Source organism: Mesocricetus auratus, unplaced genomic scaffold, assembly GCF_017639785.1.
Source record: "Mesocricetus auratus isolate SY011 unplaced genomic scaffold, BCM_Maur_2.0 Super-Scaffold_100011, whole genome shotgun sequence".
Taxonomy (NCBI): domain Eukaryota; kingdom Metazoa; phylum Chordata; class Mammalia; order Rodentia; family Cricetidae; genus Mesocricetus; species Mesocricetus auratus.
The window spans coordinates 78,070,832-78,087,704 of NW_024429195.1; the positions used below are offsets into that span (position 1 = coordinate 78,070,832).

General features: G+C 41.2%; 1 protein-coding gene across 1 annotated transcript in view; it reads left to right on the top strand.

The window, feature by feature from the left end:
- Slc17a8 (solute carrier family 17 member 8) overlaps positions 1–14,026 on the top strand; it is a 43,698-nt gene extending 29,672 nt beyond the window's left edge. Inside the window, exons 10-12 of the mRNA XM_040755100.1 lie at positions 4,505–4,615; positions 9,746–9,873; positions 11,405–14,026. Coding sequence (XP_040611034.1) covers positions 4,505–4,615; positions 9,746–9,873; positions 11,405–11,746 — 581 coding nt within the window. The 3' untranslated portion in view covers positions 11,747–14,026. The remainder of the gene's footprint in view (positions 1–4,504; positions 4,616–9,745; positions 9,874–11,404) is intronic.
- Positions 14,027–16,873: the final 2,847 nt, after the last annotated feature.

Here is a 16,873-nt window from a genome sequence, read left to right on the forward strand (position 1 = left end):
AGACTCAGTCAAGCTGAGTCTAGATATTGTAACCCATCTTGAAGACCTCTGAGTCCATCTCTTTATAGATGAGTGTTGCCTGCTGTATCCTTGCAAAGTGATTATGTAGCCAGTACTATCTGGGGCGAGACAACTTAGTTGATGTCTGATGGACCAGGACACACTTAAAACTCAAGAAACACCTTTTCCTTCTATTCTGAAGCCAAAGTAATAAAACTTTTGGATGTGTATCTGATTGCTATTTGTGATTTCCACACATCCTTCCACTTATTATTTGCTTACATAGTTTATTTCCTTTTCTTCTTCAATTTAGGTGAACATATATTTTTGTGTAAAACACAAAGGACACCACATAAGAAGTCAATGAAACTAGTCACGAACCCCTACAATGTTTATAACTGTTCACCTTTTTGACCTCTCCATTTTTTCTTAGCTCATGTATGTTTCTTTTGAAGTGTGTGCTTTTGAGTGGCTTTCAGGGCTATGCACTAATCTAGGTCTTCACATGTAGCATCATACTTAATCTTTATTATAACCTTGTGGAGTGGGTACCTCTGTGGTATGAAGTTTACGGGCAGAAACAAAAAACTGAGGTAAAATAAAATGACTTCTTCAAGTGGAAGATCCTGTGCAAGGCAAAAGGTTTGTCTGAGCCCATTGTCCTCTCAGCTGTTATCTTTCCAAGGGACTGGTTGAGGGTGACTGAGTGGGCAGTAGAGGAAGAAACTCCAATAGTTACAAGGTCACGAGTAGGATTTTAAACTGAAGGAAGGTATGGGCATGCTCTGACTGCAGATTAGAGGGGCCAGACCGATTTACAAATAAAGAATCTATGTAGAGATACAAGAGCTGGGGTGATCTGACTCACAGCAAGGTAGGAGTAAAGAGTGAGTAATGAATAAGATGGGAACCTGGCATCCCACAAGTCTATCTGCTGCTCTTCAGGGATTCTTGGATCTGTCCTTTATTTGAACTGTTATATAAGAGCTTGAAGGATGGCAGAGGCAGATCTATCCTCTGGTTGGCAGGAGATGAAAATTTGAGGCATTGCATGCAGGATCCTCTCTGTTTTCTCATGTGGCTTTGCAAGTGTGATTAACTTAAAGAGTTTTTGTCGAGATAGAGTCCCATTTATCACAGACTGGCCTTAAACTCTCTGCATTGCAGAGGACTGCCTTGAACCCCTGATCCTTCCGTCTCCACCTCCTGAGTGCTGAGATTATCAACATGCACCACCACACCCAGCTTATGTGGTGCTGGAGATCCAACCCAGGACTTTGTGCATACTAGGCAAGCAGTCTACCAACTGAACTTTATCTTCATGCCCCAAATTAAACCATCTTGAGATGGAGAAATCATCCTACATTAGTGAGGTGGGCCCAGTGTAACTACAAGTTTTCTTAATAGAGGAAGCAATAGGTCAAGGGTCATGACAGTAGGACTGAGTCAGAGTGATGCAGCTACAAGCTAAGAATCATAAGCAGACTCTAGGAGACAGCAGAGGTGAAAACAGATTCACAGTGAACACAATCTTGTCGACAGCTTGCTTTTCTCTCAGAATGGCCCACTTCTGACTTCTGAATTACAGAACTGTATGATAATAAATGTGTGTCGTTTTGAACTGTTAGGCTTATGGTAATTTGTTACATCAGCAATTGGACACTAATAGAATAGATACCTCACTGTCTGTCTCATTCTGCAGCAGCCCGTCCTTGTCTTGGACAGATGTGCACATATCTTGAGTCTGTTGTTCTCTCAAATCCTCTTCACTGAGTGTTTTGCTCACATTCTCTTTTCACTACACTAGTTTCTACAAGTCATTAAGAGTTTAGATATGAATGAATGACCTCAAAGGACTATGTGTTTAAGGTTTGGTTCCCAGCTAGTAGCACCATTGAGAAGTGGTTGGATTATGAAGCTACTAATATCATGAGTAGGCTAGAATTTCTTCTATTTCTGAGTATAGTATTCCTTTGAGTAATCTGCAATGTTAGCAGAAATGTTGTCTTTCTTTCTTTTTTTTTTTTTTTTGGTTTTTCGAGACAGGGTTTCTCGAACTCACAGAGATCCGCCTGCCTCTGCCTCCCGAGTGCTGGGATTAAAGGCGTGCGCCACCACCGCCCGGCCAGAAATGTTGTCATACCACCATGTTTGTGTTTACCTTGGTAGCTTCATATTTTTCCGTAAATTAAAAAGAATACTTTGCTGGATATAGCAGGCTTGGTTAGAAGTTACTTTCAGGGCTTGGAACATCATCTCAATATTTCCTGGGTTTTAGGTTTGATGGCAAGAAATCTAATGCTATCCTGATGCTTCCATTGGTAGGGAAGTTGACATTTCCTTTACAATTTTTAATATCATTTCTTTGATTTGTAGCTTTGACATCCTTCCTATGACATGATGCAGAGAGGTTCTTCTCTGGCCATGTCTGTTTCAGAGTCTAGATAATTCATGTGTTTAGATGCCCACTTCCACCATAAATTAATCAAATACTCTCTCTCTCTCTCTCTCTCTCTCTCCTTCTCCTTTTACCATGTGGCTCCTTAGGTTCAGTCTCTTGAATGTATCTTAGAGTTCTTGGGAATTTTGCTCTTGCTTATTTGTTTCCTTCATGGTCTGATGTATTATTGTCTTAACTCTGTCCTCTGTCCCTGGCATTGTTTTCTTATGCTTGGTCTTGTCTGTTGATGATGTTTTCCACTGTGTATTTCATTTGGCCAATTAATTCATTTCCAACACTTCTGTCTGGTTTTTCTTCAGGATCTCAATCTTATTTCTGAAAATTCCATGTTTTAAAATGTGCCTTCTAAATTGCCAATAATCCACCTTGGTAACTTTTAAATCTAGGTCCTGAATGCATTTTCTCGCTTCATAATTTGCTTGTTTGAGTATTCTTTGTGGTCACTGCTCCGTCTTCACAGTAGGGTGAACACACAGGATTTTATGTGAAAACAGGGTTAAAGGAAGTCAGCGGTGGCTCCGAAGTTTCTGCTTGGTAGTCTGGCATGTGCACCCATGCTCTACTTCAGCATCTTGCTCTCCTGACTGCCTTTTCCCTCTCAGTGTTCCTTTAGGCTGCTGGTTAGCTCTGCCTTTAATATGTGGAGTTGGAGAGCTAGCATAACTAGTCCAAGGTGACACAGGTCATGGTTTTGAGGTGGAATCTAAAGTCAGGATTTCTGACAATATAAATATAGTCTAAGTTCTAAAGGTGGCTAGGCTGAGGACCAATCAGAGACAGGGAGAAAGAAGTGGGAGGGGTGGTGTGTTTTGGGTTCTTAGGCATGAAAACAAGAGGGACAGACACTCGGTTGGTCATGTTGCCCTGGACGTAACTGTAGAAGCATCGTGTGGAGATGTGTGGACTCAGCATCTAGTCTCCAGAATGAAGCCTCCACTCTAATTATCCCCTACCCTTTGTGTACTGCAAGTGATATTTATGTCATCTCTGCCTGCTGCTAGATGAATTCTCTGTCTCTCTTGGGAATACATGTCTTTATAATTATCCCATCTTTTTTTGAAGATGCTGGAATCATTTATTCTGGATGAAAAGGACAGAAAGTATGCTTCCCCTATTATACTTTCTGTGCAAGCATCTCATGCTCTTTCAGAGGCCTGAAGACTTGGTGAACTAGTGAAAGGAAAAAGTTTTGACTTATGCGTCATTAGCCCTAGGCATTACTTTATTTCATTTATTTATTTAGTCCTTCCTTTTCCCCACTAGAGATGGAGTCCAGAGTCTTGTGCATGTCAGATGAGCATTCTGCCACTGAGATATCATCAGCCTCTCCCCTCCCCTCCTCTCTCCTCTCCTCCCATTTCTTCTCTTTCCCTCTTCTCCTCTTCCCTTTCTCTCCTTCCTTTCCTTCCTTCCTTCCCTTCCATTCCTTCCTTCCTTCTCCCCTCTCTTTCTTTTGATACAGGTAGTTTTTGCTGACCTGGCATTCACTGTGTAGACCAGGCTGCTCTTGAACTCACAGAGATCTACCTGCCTCTGCCTTCCAAATACTGAAATCTGCTTGGTCTCATTATTTGATAGACTGACTTTAAATTCACTGTATAGCAAGGCTTCCCTTAAATCTATGATCTTTGTAAATTGGCCTCAGTCTCCATGCCTGAGCCACCACATCTAACTGAGAATTTTGATTTCAAATGATTATTATAGTTTTTTAGAAGAAAATAGTACAGGGGTGTTGTTGTGTTAGTTTTATGGAGAAGGCTACAACTTATGTAGACAAAAGGGGTCATTGACTGTATATACAGGTTGGCAGGAGCAACTACACAAGGGCCATCATTGAACCTCCTGGGATTATTTATTATCCAAGGTGCACCAGGATAAGGCAGAAAGGAATACCCAGGCAATAGTCTAGCCATGCAGTCATGAACCCTGGGGAATACTGTAGATACTCTTAGGATATATGTACTAAACATTCAGGTTCATGAAATACTGGTTAGGTTCATGCTGACAGAAATATGACAATTCTTCTTGTGTTTCTATTTTCAGGCTTTGGCATGGAAGCAACCTTGCTTTTGGTGGTTGGCTTTTCCCACACCAAAGGAGTGGCTATCTCCTTCCTGGTGCTCGCTGTAGGATTCAGTGGCTTCGCTATTTCAGGTAAAACATCCTGGGTTTTCTGAATTGAGTATGTAGATTCACTGAGTCTTAGGAGGAAGGAAGGACAAGGAAATCGTAATACTTTCATTTAGTAGCCCAGGGATTCCCAAGGAACAGGGCCACTGCACAGTTTCATTAAGTGGGGTGACATAGGATCCACCAGGCATGGACTTAGAGCCCATTCTAGCTGGTATTGTCCCTACTAACTCTATCAGGGGAAAATACGTAAGTTTAGCTGATTTCCCTGAGGCATAAGCAGAGCCCAGGCATGTATCCCAGGCTAGCTCCCAGTTCACCCTACCTGACAGACCCACTTACCCCTAGAGGACTGCTAATTTTGGCTCAAATGGCCATGCCATTTGACATTTGGTCACAAACATTGGGAGCGTTTAGAGTGACTTCTATAGTTTCAATGAGTTTTCTTTTTGGCTGCTTCATTGCTTTCATTTTCTGAACAAGAAGATCTGGGAAGGGGTGGGCATCCTTCAGTCTGATGATAATGATGTGAGCTTACTGTGATCAAGATCTCGGGAGGTGTGGACATCCTTCAGAACAAGTGGGTCTGATGATAATGATATGGGCTTACTGCCATCAAGCATGGATTCAATGCTGAGGATGCTTAAACTCTCTGTGACAACTTCCCCAGTTCTGACAACTACCCCAGGAGGTTTTGATGTTATTGGTATCTCCATTGGACAGGAGCAGACACCAACTTATTGTTTGGAGAGGATCATATGCAAATCACCATGCTTACAGCCTCCACCATGCTTACAGACTCCAGAAAACCCCTTGCCAAGCCCAGTGAGAATGTACATGAGCTATCTGTCTCTGAAACTGCATCTGCCTGGCAACAGCAGAGCAAATGGTGACAGCAACATTTAACTGAGTCTTTCACTATTTTACTGAATACTACTACTACTAGTAGTAATAGTGGTAATAATAATAAAACAGTTCTTCCCTTTGTCACACAGTTAGTGACGGACACAGACCTGCCTGCCTCCAAGTCCTTCTTTATCCCTGGGTCACCTTAAGTATCAAACAGCATGAAAATATACCAGAAAAGAAAAATGTTAAATCTTTTTCCCAAGCTACCCTAAGATGGAGGCTTGGAGTATCTATCAAAATAAACAGAGAGTATTAGTAGGTATATTATGGGAAAAGAAAAATCTAGAAGTCAAGAGTTTGGGTTTGGAAGTACACAGAGCTGGGTCTCAGATCTTTCTTAACTGTTATTTATTTATTTATTGTGTGTGTATAAATAATTTACCAAATTTTTTTCAGTTCTGATCTGGAGACTGAAGGCCTGGGACAGCATCGGCTGGGTTGTTGGGAGGGTGCCCTGTGGTCTTTGATTCGTTCTCACACTACTTACCTCATGCATGGGGATATGCAGTGAACAACTACAACTTTGCCCTCATAGAATTGCTGTTCCAGGGAAAATAGGATACTCAAGGGTCTCATCAGGTGTTGGATCAGGAGCAAAGTTTTGGGTGCTGACTGTTACCATTGTTCAATCCTCACAATGGGAGCCCGCTGCTTCCCAAACATTCACATATCGAGAAGTTCCCCTGGGCCTAACAGAATACAGTTTCTGATTAGTAAAGATCCAGAGTAGGTCCCAGCAGGCTCTGCAGAGTGACCCTGATCTACGTCTGCAGTTTTTTCTTTCAGTTTTTGGGAGGAATGCAGAACTTTGTATGCACTAGGCAAGTCCATCATCACTGAGCGACACCCCACAGTTTTCCTCTATACACCAGTTCGATGCTGGCCCTCTTTTATAGCTCGGGCTAGCCCTGACCTCTGGATCCTCCTTCCTCTGCCTCCCAGTACCAGGGTTTCAAGTGGGTGCTGTCATTCCTGGTGGCCGTCTCCACTCGGAATAGCAAGAATACAGCTATCCTGGTGTGCTTCTGGCAGGATGCGGAGGAGAAGCTTCTCTTGATGAGTCTGTCATACAAGAGAGATTCATAGCCTGTCCCGAGAGATACAGAAGCCTTCAAGCTTGCATAGCTTTCTTCTTTCAGCATTGCCAGTTAACTCTCAAGCAGAAGTTAAAATAAAGCGAGTCACAACTCCATTCTCCCAACTATGGCAGCTGCCTTTACCCCATGTGGGCCACTTTTTTTTAACCCCATTAAGATTTTTTTTTGAGATTATAATTTAATCATAACATTTCCCCCTTTCCTTTTCCTTTCTCTAGAGAAATGGTTCTAAACCTTACTAATGCTGTGACCTTTTAATACAGTTCACAGTTTGTGGTGACCCCCAAACATAAAACTTACTTTGCTACTTCATAACTGTAATTTTCGCTATTGTTATTGGTTATAATGGAAATATTGTTGGAGATTGGAGTTTGCCAGAGGGGTTGAGACTCAAGGGTTGAGAACCAGTGCTCTAAACTGTTCCATATACAACTTTCCACTCTCCTTAAAATTCATGGTCTATTTCAAAAACTGTTATTGAATTCATATATGAACATGTGTAAATAGATGTATGTATATATATACATACATACGTATATATTCCTATATATCTTCAGTCCATATAATGCTACCTGTATGTAAGTTTTCATGACTGATTGTTTGGTGTTGGACAACCAATTCGCATGCTCTTCCCTAGGGAAGGCCATGTCTCCTATTTCCAGTCTTCCTCAGTTGCCTGTCTCCCAGACTGCATGTAATGTTTTCATGTGCTACAAAAATTTATCAATGTCCTAGTTTCTCAGTGATTTTCCCATCTGAACACCAGCAGCATGTTGATAGAAGCCTATGTAGTTTTCCTCAAATTCTCTTTAGCTGAATGCAAATGCCCAGGCTGGCTTTGTATCAGAGCAGAATGTCCAACAATCAGATTAATTGCCTCTTATCTCTAGTTTCTTTTCTAGAAAGTATTTATTACATTCAAATCACAGCAAGATTAACTGATCTTGCAGCTGTTTTATGTTCCAATTGTTTGGTACTTTGATCTGAAGGAGAAGGTGTTGTTATTTCATTTTTAAAAACTTCTCCTTGAATGTAGGCAGAGAAAAAAATTACCCAGATTGGATGAAGATTTTTCAGTGTTTTTTTCTCCCACAGAACAGAGAATTAAAAACCAAACCAAAGATCAGACGTGAATGAGTGAAGGGCTAGTGGGACCCTACCTACCCTTTGCTCCTCAACTATTAACTATACTGATAAGACTCTGGGGGGAGGGGTCATTGGCCTCTGTTGCTCATTTGCCTCTGAGCCCACCAGGCTTCAGTGGGTAGTTCCAAACCCGTGTTCAGATAAACACCAGCCTGTTTAAACTCAGCAGGTCACAAAAAACAAGACAAACAAGAATGTGAGAAAGCACTTTGCAGAGAAGTGGAGAGGTCGATGGGGGTTCAGGTGAGAATAATCAGTACATGTTATATACATGTATGAAACTGTCAAAGACCAGGGCAGGGTTTGGAGAGATGGCTCAGCAGTTAAGAGTGCTTGCCGCCCCTCCAGAGGACCTGAGCTCTGTTCCCAGCACCCATGTCAGGTGCCTCATAACCATCGGTAACTCCGGCTCCAGGGGATCCGATGCCCTCTTCTGACCTCTGAAGGTATGTGTGTGTGCACACACATGCACACATACACATAACTAGAAATAAAACAACTGAATTCTGTTTTTTTAAAAAGAAATTGTCAAAGGACAAATTTGATATATAAAAAAGTACGCCGCAAAGCAAAACAGAAGCACAACTGAACAAAGCCCATAATCCTTTGCTGTGCGTTCAGTAGCTTGAACTGGTAAATAAACACAGGCATTTGAGTGATTCCTATAGGCCACACACTTTGCTACTGCAGGGAAGACAGTGGTCAGCAGAACAGATGGCTGCCTAGACTTCATGCCCATGCATGTTGCTAGGCATGGTGTCTACCTGTGATTCCAGGTTCTCGGGGGCTGAGGAAAGAAGATAGCTTAAGTCTGTGAGTTTAAGACACTGTCTCTAAATAAATAAAACGTGAAATGAAAAATTAGAAATAGAAATGCATGGACTTGGCTTTCCCTTCTAGTTACCATTTACTTAATATCCACTATTATTTAGTTTAGTTCCTGAAATGGTTTTATAAAAATGATCACTCCATTTTATAGAAGAAACTCAAGTCCAAGAAAGTTTAATCTTTAGTCCAGATAGCTTCTCAGTTAAGCTACCAGAGTTGAGGTCTAATTCTAAAATGTACCCTGGGCTATGTGGGTAGAGCTGGTTTATGGGGATTTGGGCTATGTGGGTAGAGCTGGTTTATGGGGACTTGGGCTTCTTTCAATGCTTAGCCATGTTCCTCCTCCTTGGCTTGATTTACTCCTTCCTTTGATAAGGGGAATAGCAGTGGCACTTTGTCATTTTGCCGCGTCCAGTAACATTTTCTCTGGTAGAAGACCTTAATGACTACAGACAGGGAGATGCTTTCCTGTAACAGTAGTAATAGCAGAAGTCCAATAGCTGTTGTGTGGTTAGAATAGCGTAGCTTCTCACCTTGGAACTGTGTGGCTAGGACAGCGTAGCTGCTCACCGCAGGTCTTCATGCCTGCAGTTCTGTGTCATGTCACAGCACCTGTTACAGATAAATAGTAATGTTATTCCCATACTCAATTACATGATGGAAATAAGCTTTGAACCCAAACCTACAGATTTGAAACATGAAAACCCTTTGTAAATTATTAAGAGTCCTGTCATGTCTATGCAAAAAGCTAGAAACATCATTTTTAATGGATCACACGGCCATCAAGGCAGACTCATCGATGGAGGACTTCTAGTGGTTGGCTGGGAGAAGCCATATTGGAAGTTAAGGTTCTGTTCTGTAGGGTTTGATTGTTTGCTTTGAATAGATACAGTCAAGGTTTTAAGACTTTGGGTTTTGGAGTTCCAGATCTGCTGGACATATTGTCTATAATTCTTACCACCATAGGAGCATTGCTAACCAGAATGGACAGTCCTGCTTTTGCAGGGACAGGCTGGCAATGTCCAGCCAGACCTTCTTGGTAGAATATCCATTAAACATATACTAGAGAAGATTAAATTGATTGGTGAGCCTTGGAGCAAGCCACACATTTCCCAAAGGGTTTTTAGGAATCCTGTTCTTAACTCTTGATACTGAGGTTTTGGCTTTACCATAGGTTTTAATGTCAACCACCTGGACATTGCTCCACGCTATGCCAGCATTCTCATGGGGATTTCTAATGGAGTGGGAACACTATCTGGAATGGTCTGCCCCCTCATTGTCGGAGCAATGACCAAGCACAAGGTAATGATCTCCTTTGTGGCTGTGGGCTACGATGTCAGGGTAGAAGCACTGTACAAACCTGAGATCTCAGTGACTTACTCCAGTGTGTAAGTGTGTGTCCCTGTCCTTGGAAACTGAGATCTCAATGACTTACCCCAGTGTGTAAGTGTGTGTCCTTGTCCTTGATTGAGTTTTGAACAGCTGCCTCCTCCTCCGCCCCCCTTCATTCCCCCTTCTGCTTTCTTGTTTATTGATGGCACCAGGACTAATTGCTATCTAGTTCCACACCTTCTCAGCTGAGAAATAAATGTTTGGAGGATAAAAGTAAAGGCCATAGATATTCTTTAGAGACATCAAGAAGAAACTCAGGCAGCCAACCCAGAATGAGTGTTCTATTTAAGGTTGTTTTATGATTCTACATGCTAAAACAGGGGATAGCTCATTTCCACCGGTTGCTTAGAATGTCACCCATAAAATAGTGAGTGGTGTAGATTCCCTGCTTGTTTAGGAGAAAATAAACAACACATTAATGAATTTTCTCAAGAACCACCTTGCCCAGACTTGATGCAAGGGGAAAAGCTTGGTCCTGCCTCAACTCAATGTGCATGCTTTGTTCAAGCCCATGGGAGGCCTGCCCCTTTCCGAATGGAGATGGAGGATGAGTGGGGGGAATGGGAAGAGAGGAGGTAGGGGAACTGTGATCAGTATGTAAAATAAATGGGAAAAATGTTACTTAAATAAATAAATAAATAAATAAATAAAAACCATCATGGGGGCAGGGGAGATAGTTCCAAGGCTGTCTTTGGGAGGACCAGGGTTCTGTTCCCAGTACCCACATAGTTCACAACCATTAGTAACTCCACCATTAGATCCTCTGGAGCTGGCATTACAGATGGTTGTGAGCCACCTGTGGGTGATGGGAATTGAAACTGTGTCTATTTTACAAGAACATCCTCGACACCTAACCACCATTACCTGGTCCATGGATGCCAGGCACACATGTGTTGCACAGACAAAACACCCAGAACATAGTATACAAACCCCTGAACCTTCAAGGCTGTAGTACTTAGCTTTTATTGAACATTTGTGGGTTTTAAACTTATTTTTATCTCTAAAAATATATTTATATTTTTTCTACATGAGTGTTTTGTCTGCTTGTATATATGTATACCACATATGTATCATGAAAGCCAGAGGAGGGCATCAGATCCCCTGGGGCTGGAGTTACAGATAGTTGTGAGCTACAACATGATGCTAGTATTGAACCTGGATCCTCTGTAAGAACATCCAGGGCACTTAACTTCCCTAAGGCATCTCTTCAACTACATGTGACCTGTACTTTTTATGATACATATTATATTAAAATGGAATTCATTGTAGTCTTTCATTTTCATTTTCAAGCACTCAACTTAAGTATATATTCTATCATGTCTACCTCGAAGCACAATGTAGCCTTCGAGGAACAGATGTTTTTACCCCAGTGGAAGACTTTAGGGCTCACTGTTGGCCTCTGTTTTTGCTCAAAACAGTAACTGGATATTTCCTTTGTTAGACCCGTGAGGAATGGCAGAACGTGTTCCTCATAGCAGCTCTGGTCCACTACAGTGGTGTCATCTTCTATGGGGTCTTTGCTTCAGGGGAAAAACAGGACTGGGCTGATCCAGAGAGTCTCTCTGAGGAGAAATGTGGGATCATTGACCAAGATGAATTAGCTGAGGAAACAGAGCTCAACCACGAGGCTATGGTAAGTCCCAGAAAGAAGATGTCTTATGGTGCCACCACTCAGAATTTCGAAGTCCAGAAGAGTGGGTGGAGACAACAGAGAGAAGCTGCCTTCCAGGAGGAAGAGGCATTGTCCTACCAGAATGAAGGAGACTACTCAGAAGCATCCTAATGCCCATCTTCTCCTCAACATACAAGCAGAAGTATCCATTCCCATTGCCTTTCCATACCTCGGCTTGCCAGGGGACAAATCATGGGACACTGGAGGTAGTGGGAGGAGATTAAGTCAACAGCAGAGAAAAGAGAGAAACACCTTCTTCCATAGATAAGAGTATGGTTCTTGCTGGGCGTTGGTGGCTCATGCCTTTAATCCCAGCACTCGGGAGGCAGAGGCAGGCAATCTCTGTGAGTTCGAGGCCAGCCTGGTCTACAAAAGCTAGTTCCAGGATAGCCTCCAAAGCCACAGAGAAACCCTGTTTCGAACCCCCCCCCAAAAGAGTATGGTTCTTGCAGTCAGTTGATAAAGTAGTTGATCATATCTTTTCAGGGTGGGGCAGGGTTGGTGTTTGCTGTTGAGCCTTCTCTCAAAGAACTAGCTACTCAGAAATAAATGGCTAGAAGAATAAGAAGTAGCTTGTTGCTCAAATAAACATAGAAAGAAATCCCTCTTTGGCCTGGAGAAGAGTACATGATGGCTGTCACCACACCTCCTAAGATACCCATGCAGAGAAAATTTCCTAACCCTGATGAAGGGAAGCACTCATAGAGGCCCTCTGTTGTGCCAGGTGCTTTATGAACATTCTTATCTAACCTCCACACCCTATTACATATAGTTATTGTACCCATTTTACAGCTAGGGACACTAAAGGAACAGGATAACCCACCCAATGTTGCCCTCTTGGGGTCAAGACCGAGACCGGCAGATGAGTGGGAGTTTTAGGAGAGAAGGGTCCACCCAGCTCAGTGTAGGTACATTTTCAATGATAAAAAACTGGAAATGGAATCAGCTGTTCTATGGGTGATTCCATGTTTGGTCAAGGACGCGTGCACGCACGTGTGTGTGTGCGCGCGTGTGTGTGTGTGTGTGTGTGTGTGAATATTTAGACTATGTGGCAGAGGGGATTCAAATATATAAAATTCTGAACTCAAAACCCTTAAGGTCCTATATTACTCAATGAACCAAACCATTTGGTGAATCAATGACTTTTTTTCTTTAAGAGTCACAGACTGACAAAAAGAAATAATAAATAAAATGAAGCTAAGGATGATAGCTCCATTTCCAGGAATGTTTTAAAAGAAGTCTACGAAGAGTTGACTATTAAATTATAACCCTCTACATCATTGGGAATGTGGTTAAATAATGTCCCAAGTTAACTAGTAGCCCCTAAAACATTTAATAATCAAAGAATCAGACTCAGGTGACTTTTTGCCACTAGTTTCTTCAAAGAGTTTTGTTTAAACAAACGTGTGTCACTAGTTTTCTCTGCCAGTGAGTATAATAATAAGTGGTCAGATGACATGAAATTGTTTTCAAAATATTCATAATAACTGTACCTGGAATGTTCATTGAAAATAAAAAGATAGCAATAGTTTTGTAGAGAAATACTGCAGTCAAAATGTTCAAGACAATCAGGCCTGTACTTGGTGTTGAAAACTTCATCTGTGATTGTGTTAAGCAATAACATGGATACTCTCAAATATAATTAAAAATGTAATGTTGGCATGTGAGAGGTTATTAGAAAATAAAATTAATTTCCTGACCCTTAGTTTTGAAAAGTTTGTTTATATTTTCAGAAGGAAATTTAATATGATGATAAAATACAGATATACTTGTAGTATGTTATAGTATATTATTTGTTGCCTAGTTTTTTCCATTTCGTTTCTGGTCCCTTGCTATGCTTAAGGAGTTATAATGTACTTTATAAAAAAGACTAATGTTAGATTTTAAAAGAGAATGGCTAACTTCCCACTAAATAACATTCTTTCTTTTACTTGTATATAATTTGTGTTATCAGACGTTGTAAAACCTCCCTATTGCGTGAATCCATGTAAGCCCCCCCAGAGCAGTTCCTGGCATACAGAAGTACTTAAGAAATAGCTGTCCTGTCATCACTATCTTTGACTCTTGTGTGACCATGTCATTTGTAAAGAAAGAACTGCTGTGTCATTTCATCCATTGGCCGCAGAGTTTATTATGAAAATTGCACTGTTTTCTAAGTAAAAAAAATAGATAATAATAACCAGTGTTTATTTCTTTGTGTGTTAACAAAGTATAATAATTACATGTATGAAAAAGCCTCATGATGGTCATGAAGGCAGTGTTGTAGGTTGTGACCCAATCTGCTGTGCGTGTCGATGTTACGCAGAAACACCACATTTTGCTTATACCTTGCACGTATAGTATATTTTTTAGTGGTGGGATGGATCGTGGCATTAAACGTTTTGAAACATGTTCTCTTGTGGCGATGCTCTTTCCTTGCAGGTCACACTTGGACAGCATTGACAAGTGACACTCACCGGTTTTGTACATTTTGCTCTTGTCCATTTGTAGAGCTACCCTTTGGAGGCTGAATGTGGATTCCAGCAGGAGGGGTCCTGAGGATGCTGGATTACTAAATGAAGTCTTGATTGTACTTTTTCAAACAATGACAGTTTTAGCTATTCCTGAAAGTAAGGAGAATAATTAATAGTGTTTTAAACATAATGAGCTATTATGTTTTCCTGGTTATTAAATCCAATATGGAACCCAACATTTCTATTTCACACCTAGCCTTTCAAAATCAACAAAATTGTTTTTTCTTTTTGTTTTTCTTTTTTTGGGGGGGATGTTAAAATTTGAGTTAAAATTTCCAGAGTTTTCTCTTTTTTTTCTGCCAAGTTTCCTTATTTTTCTATCCGTAGATCCACGTCTGACACAGCTTTTGAAAACTCCATTACCATCTCTCAAGATGCTTCTTTATTTATCGTATATTAATTGTTCATAACAGTGGGTTTCATTGTGACAGTTTCTGGAGCATACCTACACAATGTATTTTGATCATATTCACCCCATAACTTTGTGCCCCCTTTCTTGTCCTCTTTCTTTCTTCCTATCTAGTCCCCTTCCATATTAATTTTGTTGTTGTTGTTTTATGAGCCAATAACATCCATTAGGTTTGCTTGCAAGAGCCTAGCACCTTATCAATGGCACTTATAAATATCCTTTCTTCCCTAGCAACCGTTACCACTTGTAGATCCCAGGGAAGGGTAGGGCCTTGTGAGTTCCTCCCTTCTCTGTGAATAGGGAGGATGTTGGATTTGTCTCAAATTTTGTGCAGGTCTTGTGCAGGTAATCACAGCTGCCATGAATTTGAGAGTGCAACAGCCATAGCATGTCTGGAAGAGAACATTCTACAACATTCTATTCTTTCCCCTGGCTATTATTTTTTTCTACCTCCTTTTCCACAGTGTTCCTTAAGTCTTGGAGAGGGTGATAGAGATACCACACTTATGGCTGAGCATTTAGCTGTTTTAATGCATCTCTGAAGTTACCTTCTCTGACTAAAGTTGACAGCACCTTAATATATAGGCATACACATGATTTAGGAGGCGTTTTGATAGGCACATTCTTCCATTTAGCAAAAAAGTATCAGTAGCTTCCTCGGTGCGACCTATAATCTGACAAGTTTTATAGCACCAGGCATGAATTGCCCTCAATTCCAACTAGAAAGCCATTGGTTGTTCCTATAACTGCCATACCACTGTTGCACAAGTGGCCACAACTTGCCTGGCAGTTTGAGTGTAGGACACAGGGTTCACACCTGTGTAAAGCTGTTGATGACTCTCCACACACCCCACCCACCACCAGCAGGCAGCCTGAATAGAACCTTCTAGCATTGTAGTGGATAGTCTGCAAAGAGGAAGCTTCAATCTTAGTTCCATCTTGATTTCTGTGTGTTCTGTGATGACACTATGTGTTGCCCTTGGCAATGGTATTTTCTATCTGTTCTGGTGGGCAGCTGGCAGCGGTGGAATTGCCTATACTATTTCTGAGACCCCAGGGGGTTCCCTGACCAGCAACTCATAGGGAGGTAGCTCACCCGGCACTGAAATTTTCACTTACTAACCTATGACATTGGAGATCAGCTTTGTCTAGCGATGCAAGGCACCTCCATTCAAACTCTTATTTAATTAATTAACTAACTCCCTCTGCCTCCAGAGTGCTAGGATAAAAAAAGAGACATGTGCCACCACACCCCATTTTATATTATTTTAAAATTATCTTACCAAGTACCAGGTTTCCTGATGGCTTTTTCATCCCTCCTTATGTTGGTTGACCCTTCCTCTGCTCCCCCTTCTCTGTTCTCCCTTCCCTTCCCGCACTTAGGCATTTCTCCCCATGGTACGCTCTAATTTTCATGTCCCACATGCTCATATATGTTTCCTTCTTTCTCAACTCAGACTCTCTCCATCTCTTCAGAACCTTTTGCTTATTTATGTGTTAATCAGGATATCTTGTTCTGACTTATTTTAAAGTTTTTTAAAATTTCTTTCTTTAGTAGGATCTAACACGCTGCAAGCTTTCCCATTGTGTTTCATATATATATGTACATATATGTGTGTGTGTATTAGAAACAATCTTATTTTACATATCAATCCTCCCATTACCCCCATTGGCCCCCCCTTCCATCCCCATCCACTCCCCAGCGAGGGTGAGGGCTTCCATGGGCGATCATCAAAGTCTGTAACCTCATTTGGGGCAGGGCCTAGGGCCTCCCCCATGTGTCTAGGCTGAGAGAGTATCCCTCCATGGGGAATGGGCTCCCTAAGTCCATTCGTGCACTAGGGATAAGCACTGTTCCATTGCCAGAGGTCCCATAGACTGCCCAGGCCTCCTAACTGTCATCCATGTTCAGGGAGCCCAGTTTAGTTCCATTGTGTTTCTAATTTGAGTTATTTTCAGTTTTAAAAGTTTTTGGCTCTTATTTCATTTCTGCTGTCATCTTAAAAATATTTCTGGTTCTGCAAATATTTCTAGTCTTGTATTTCTTTTTAAGAAAAAATTATTTTTATTTGAGATTCTAAGTATAAAAGACAAACAAATTGGGTGATTGTAAAAATAATACAAGTTCTATTTTAGTTAAAGATAATCTATGACAGAGGAAGGAATTCTAAGGTACAAAAATGAATGTAAAGAGTGATATATATTGACATGCCCATTCAAAAAAGTTCTAAGAATAATTATTTCATATATACAAAAGAATATTAAAAATAACACCTGACACCATAGAGAGAAGCAAACTGACTAATTTGCTACAAT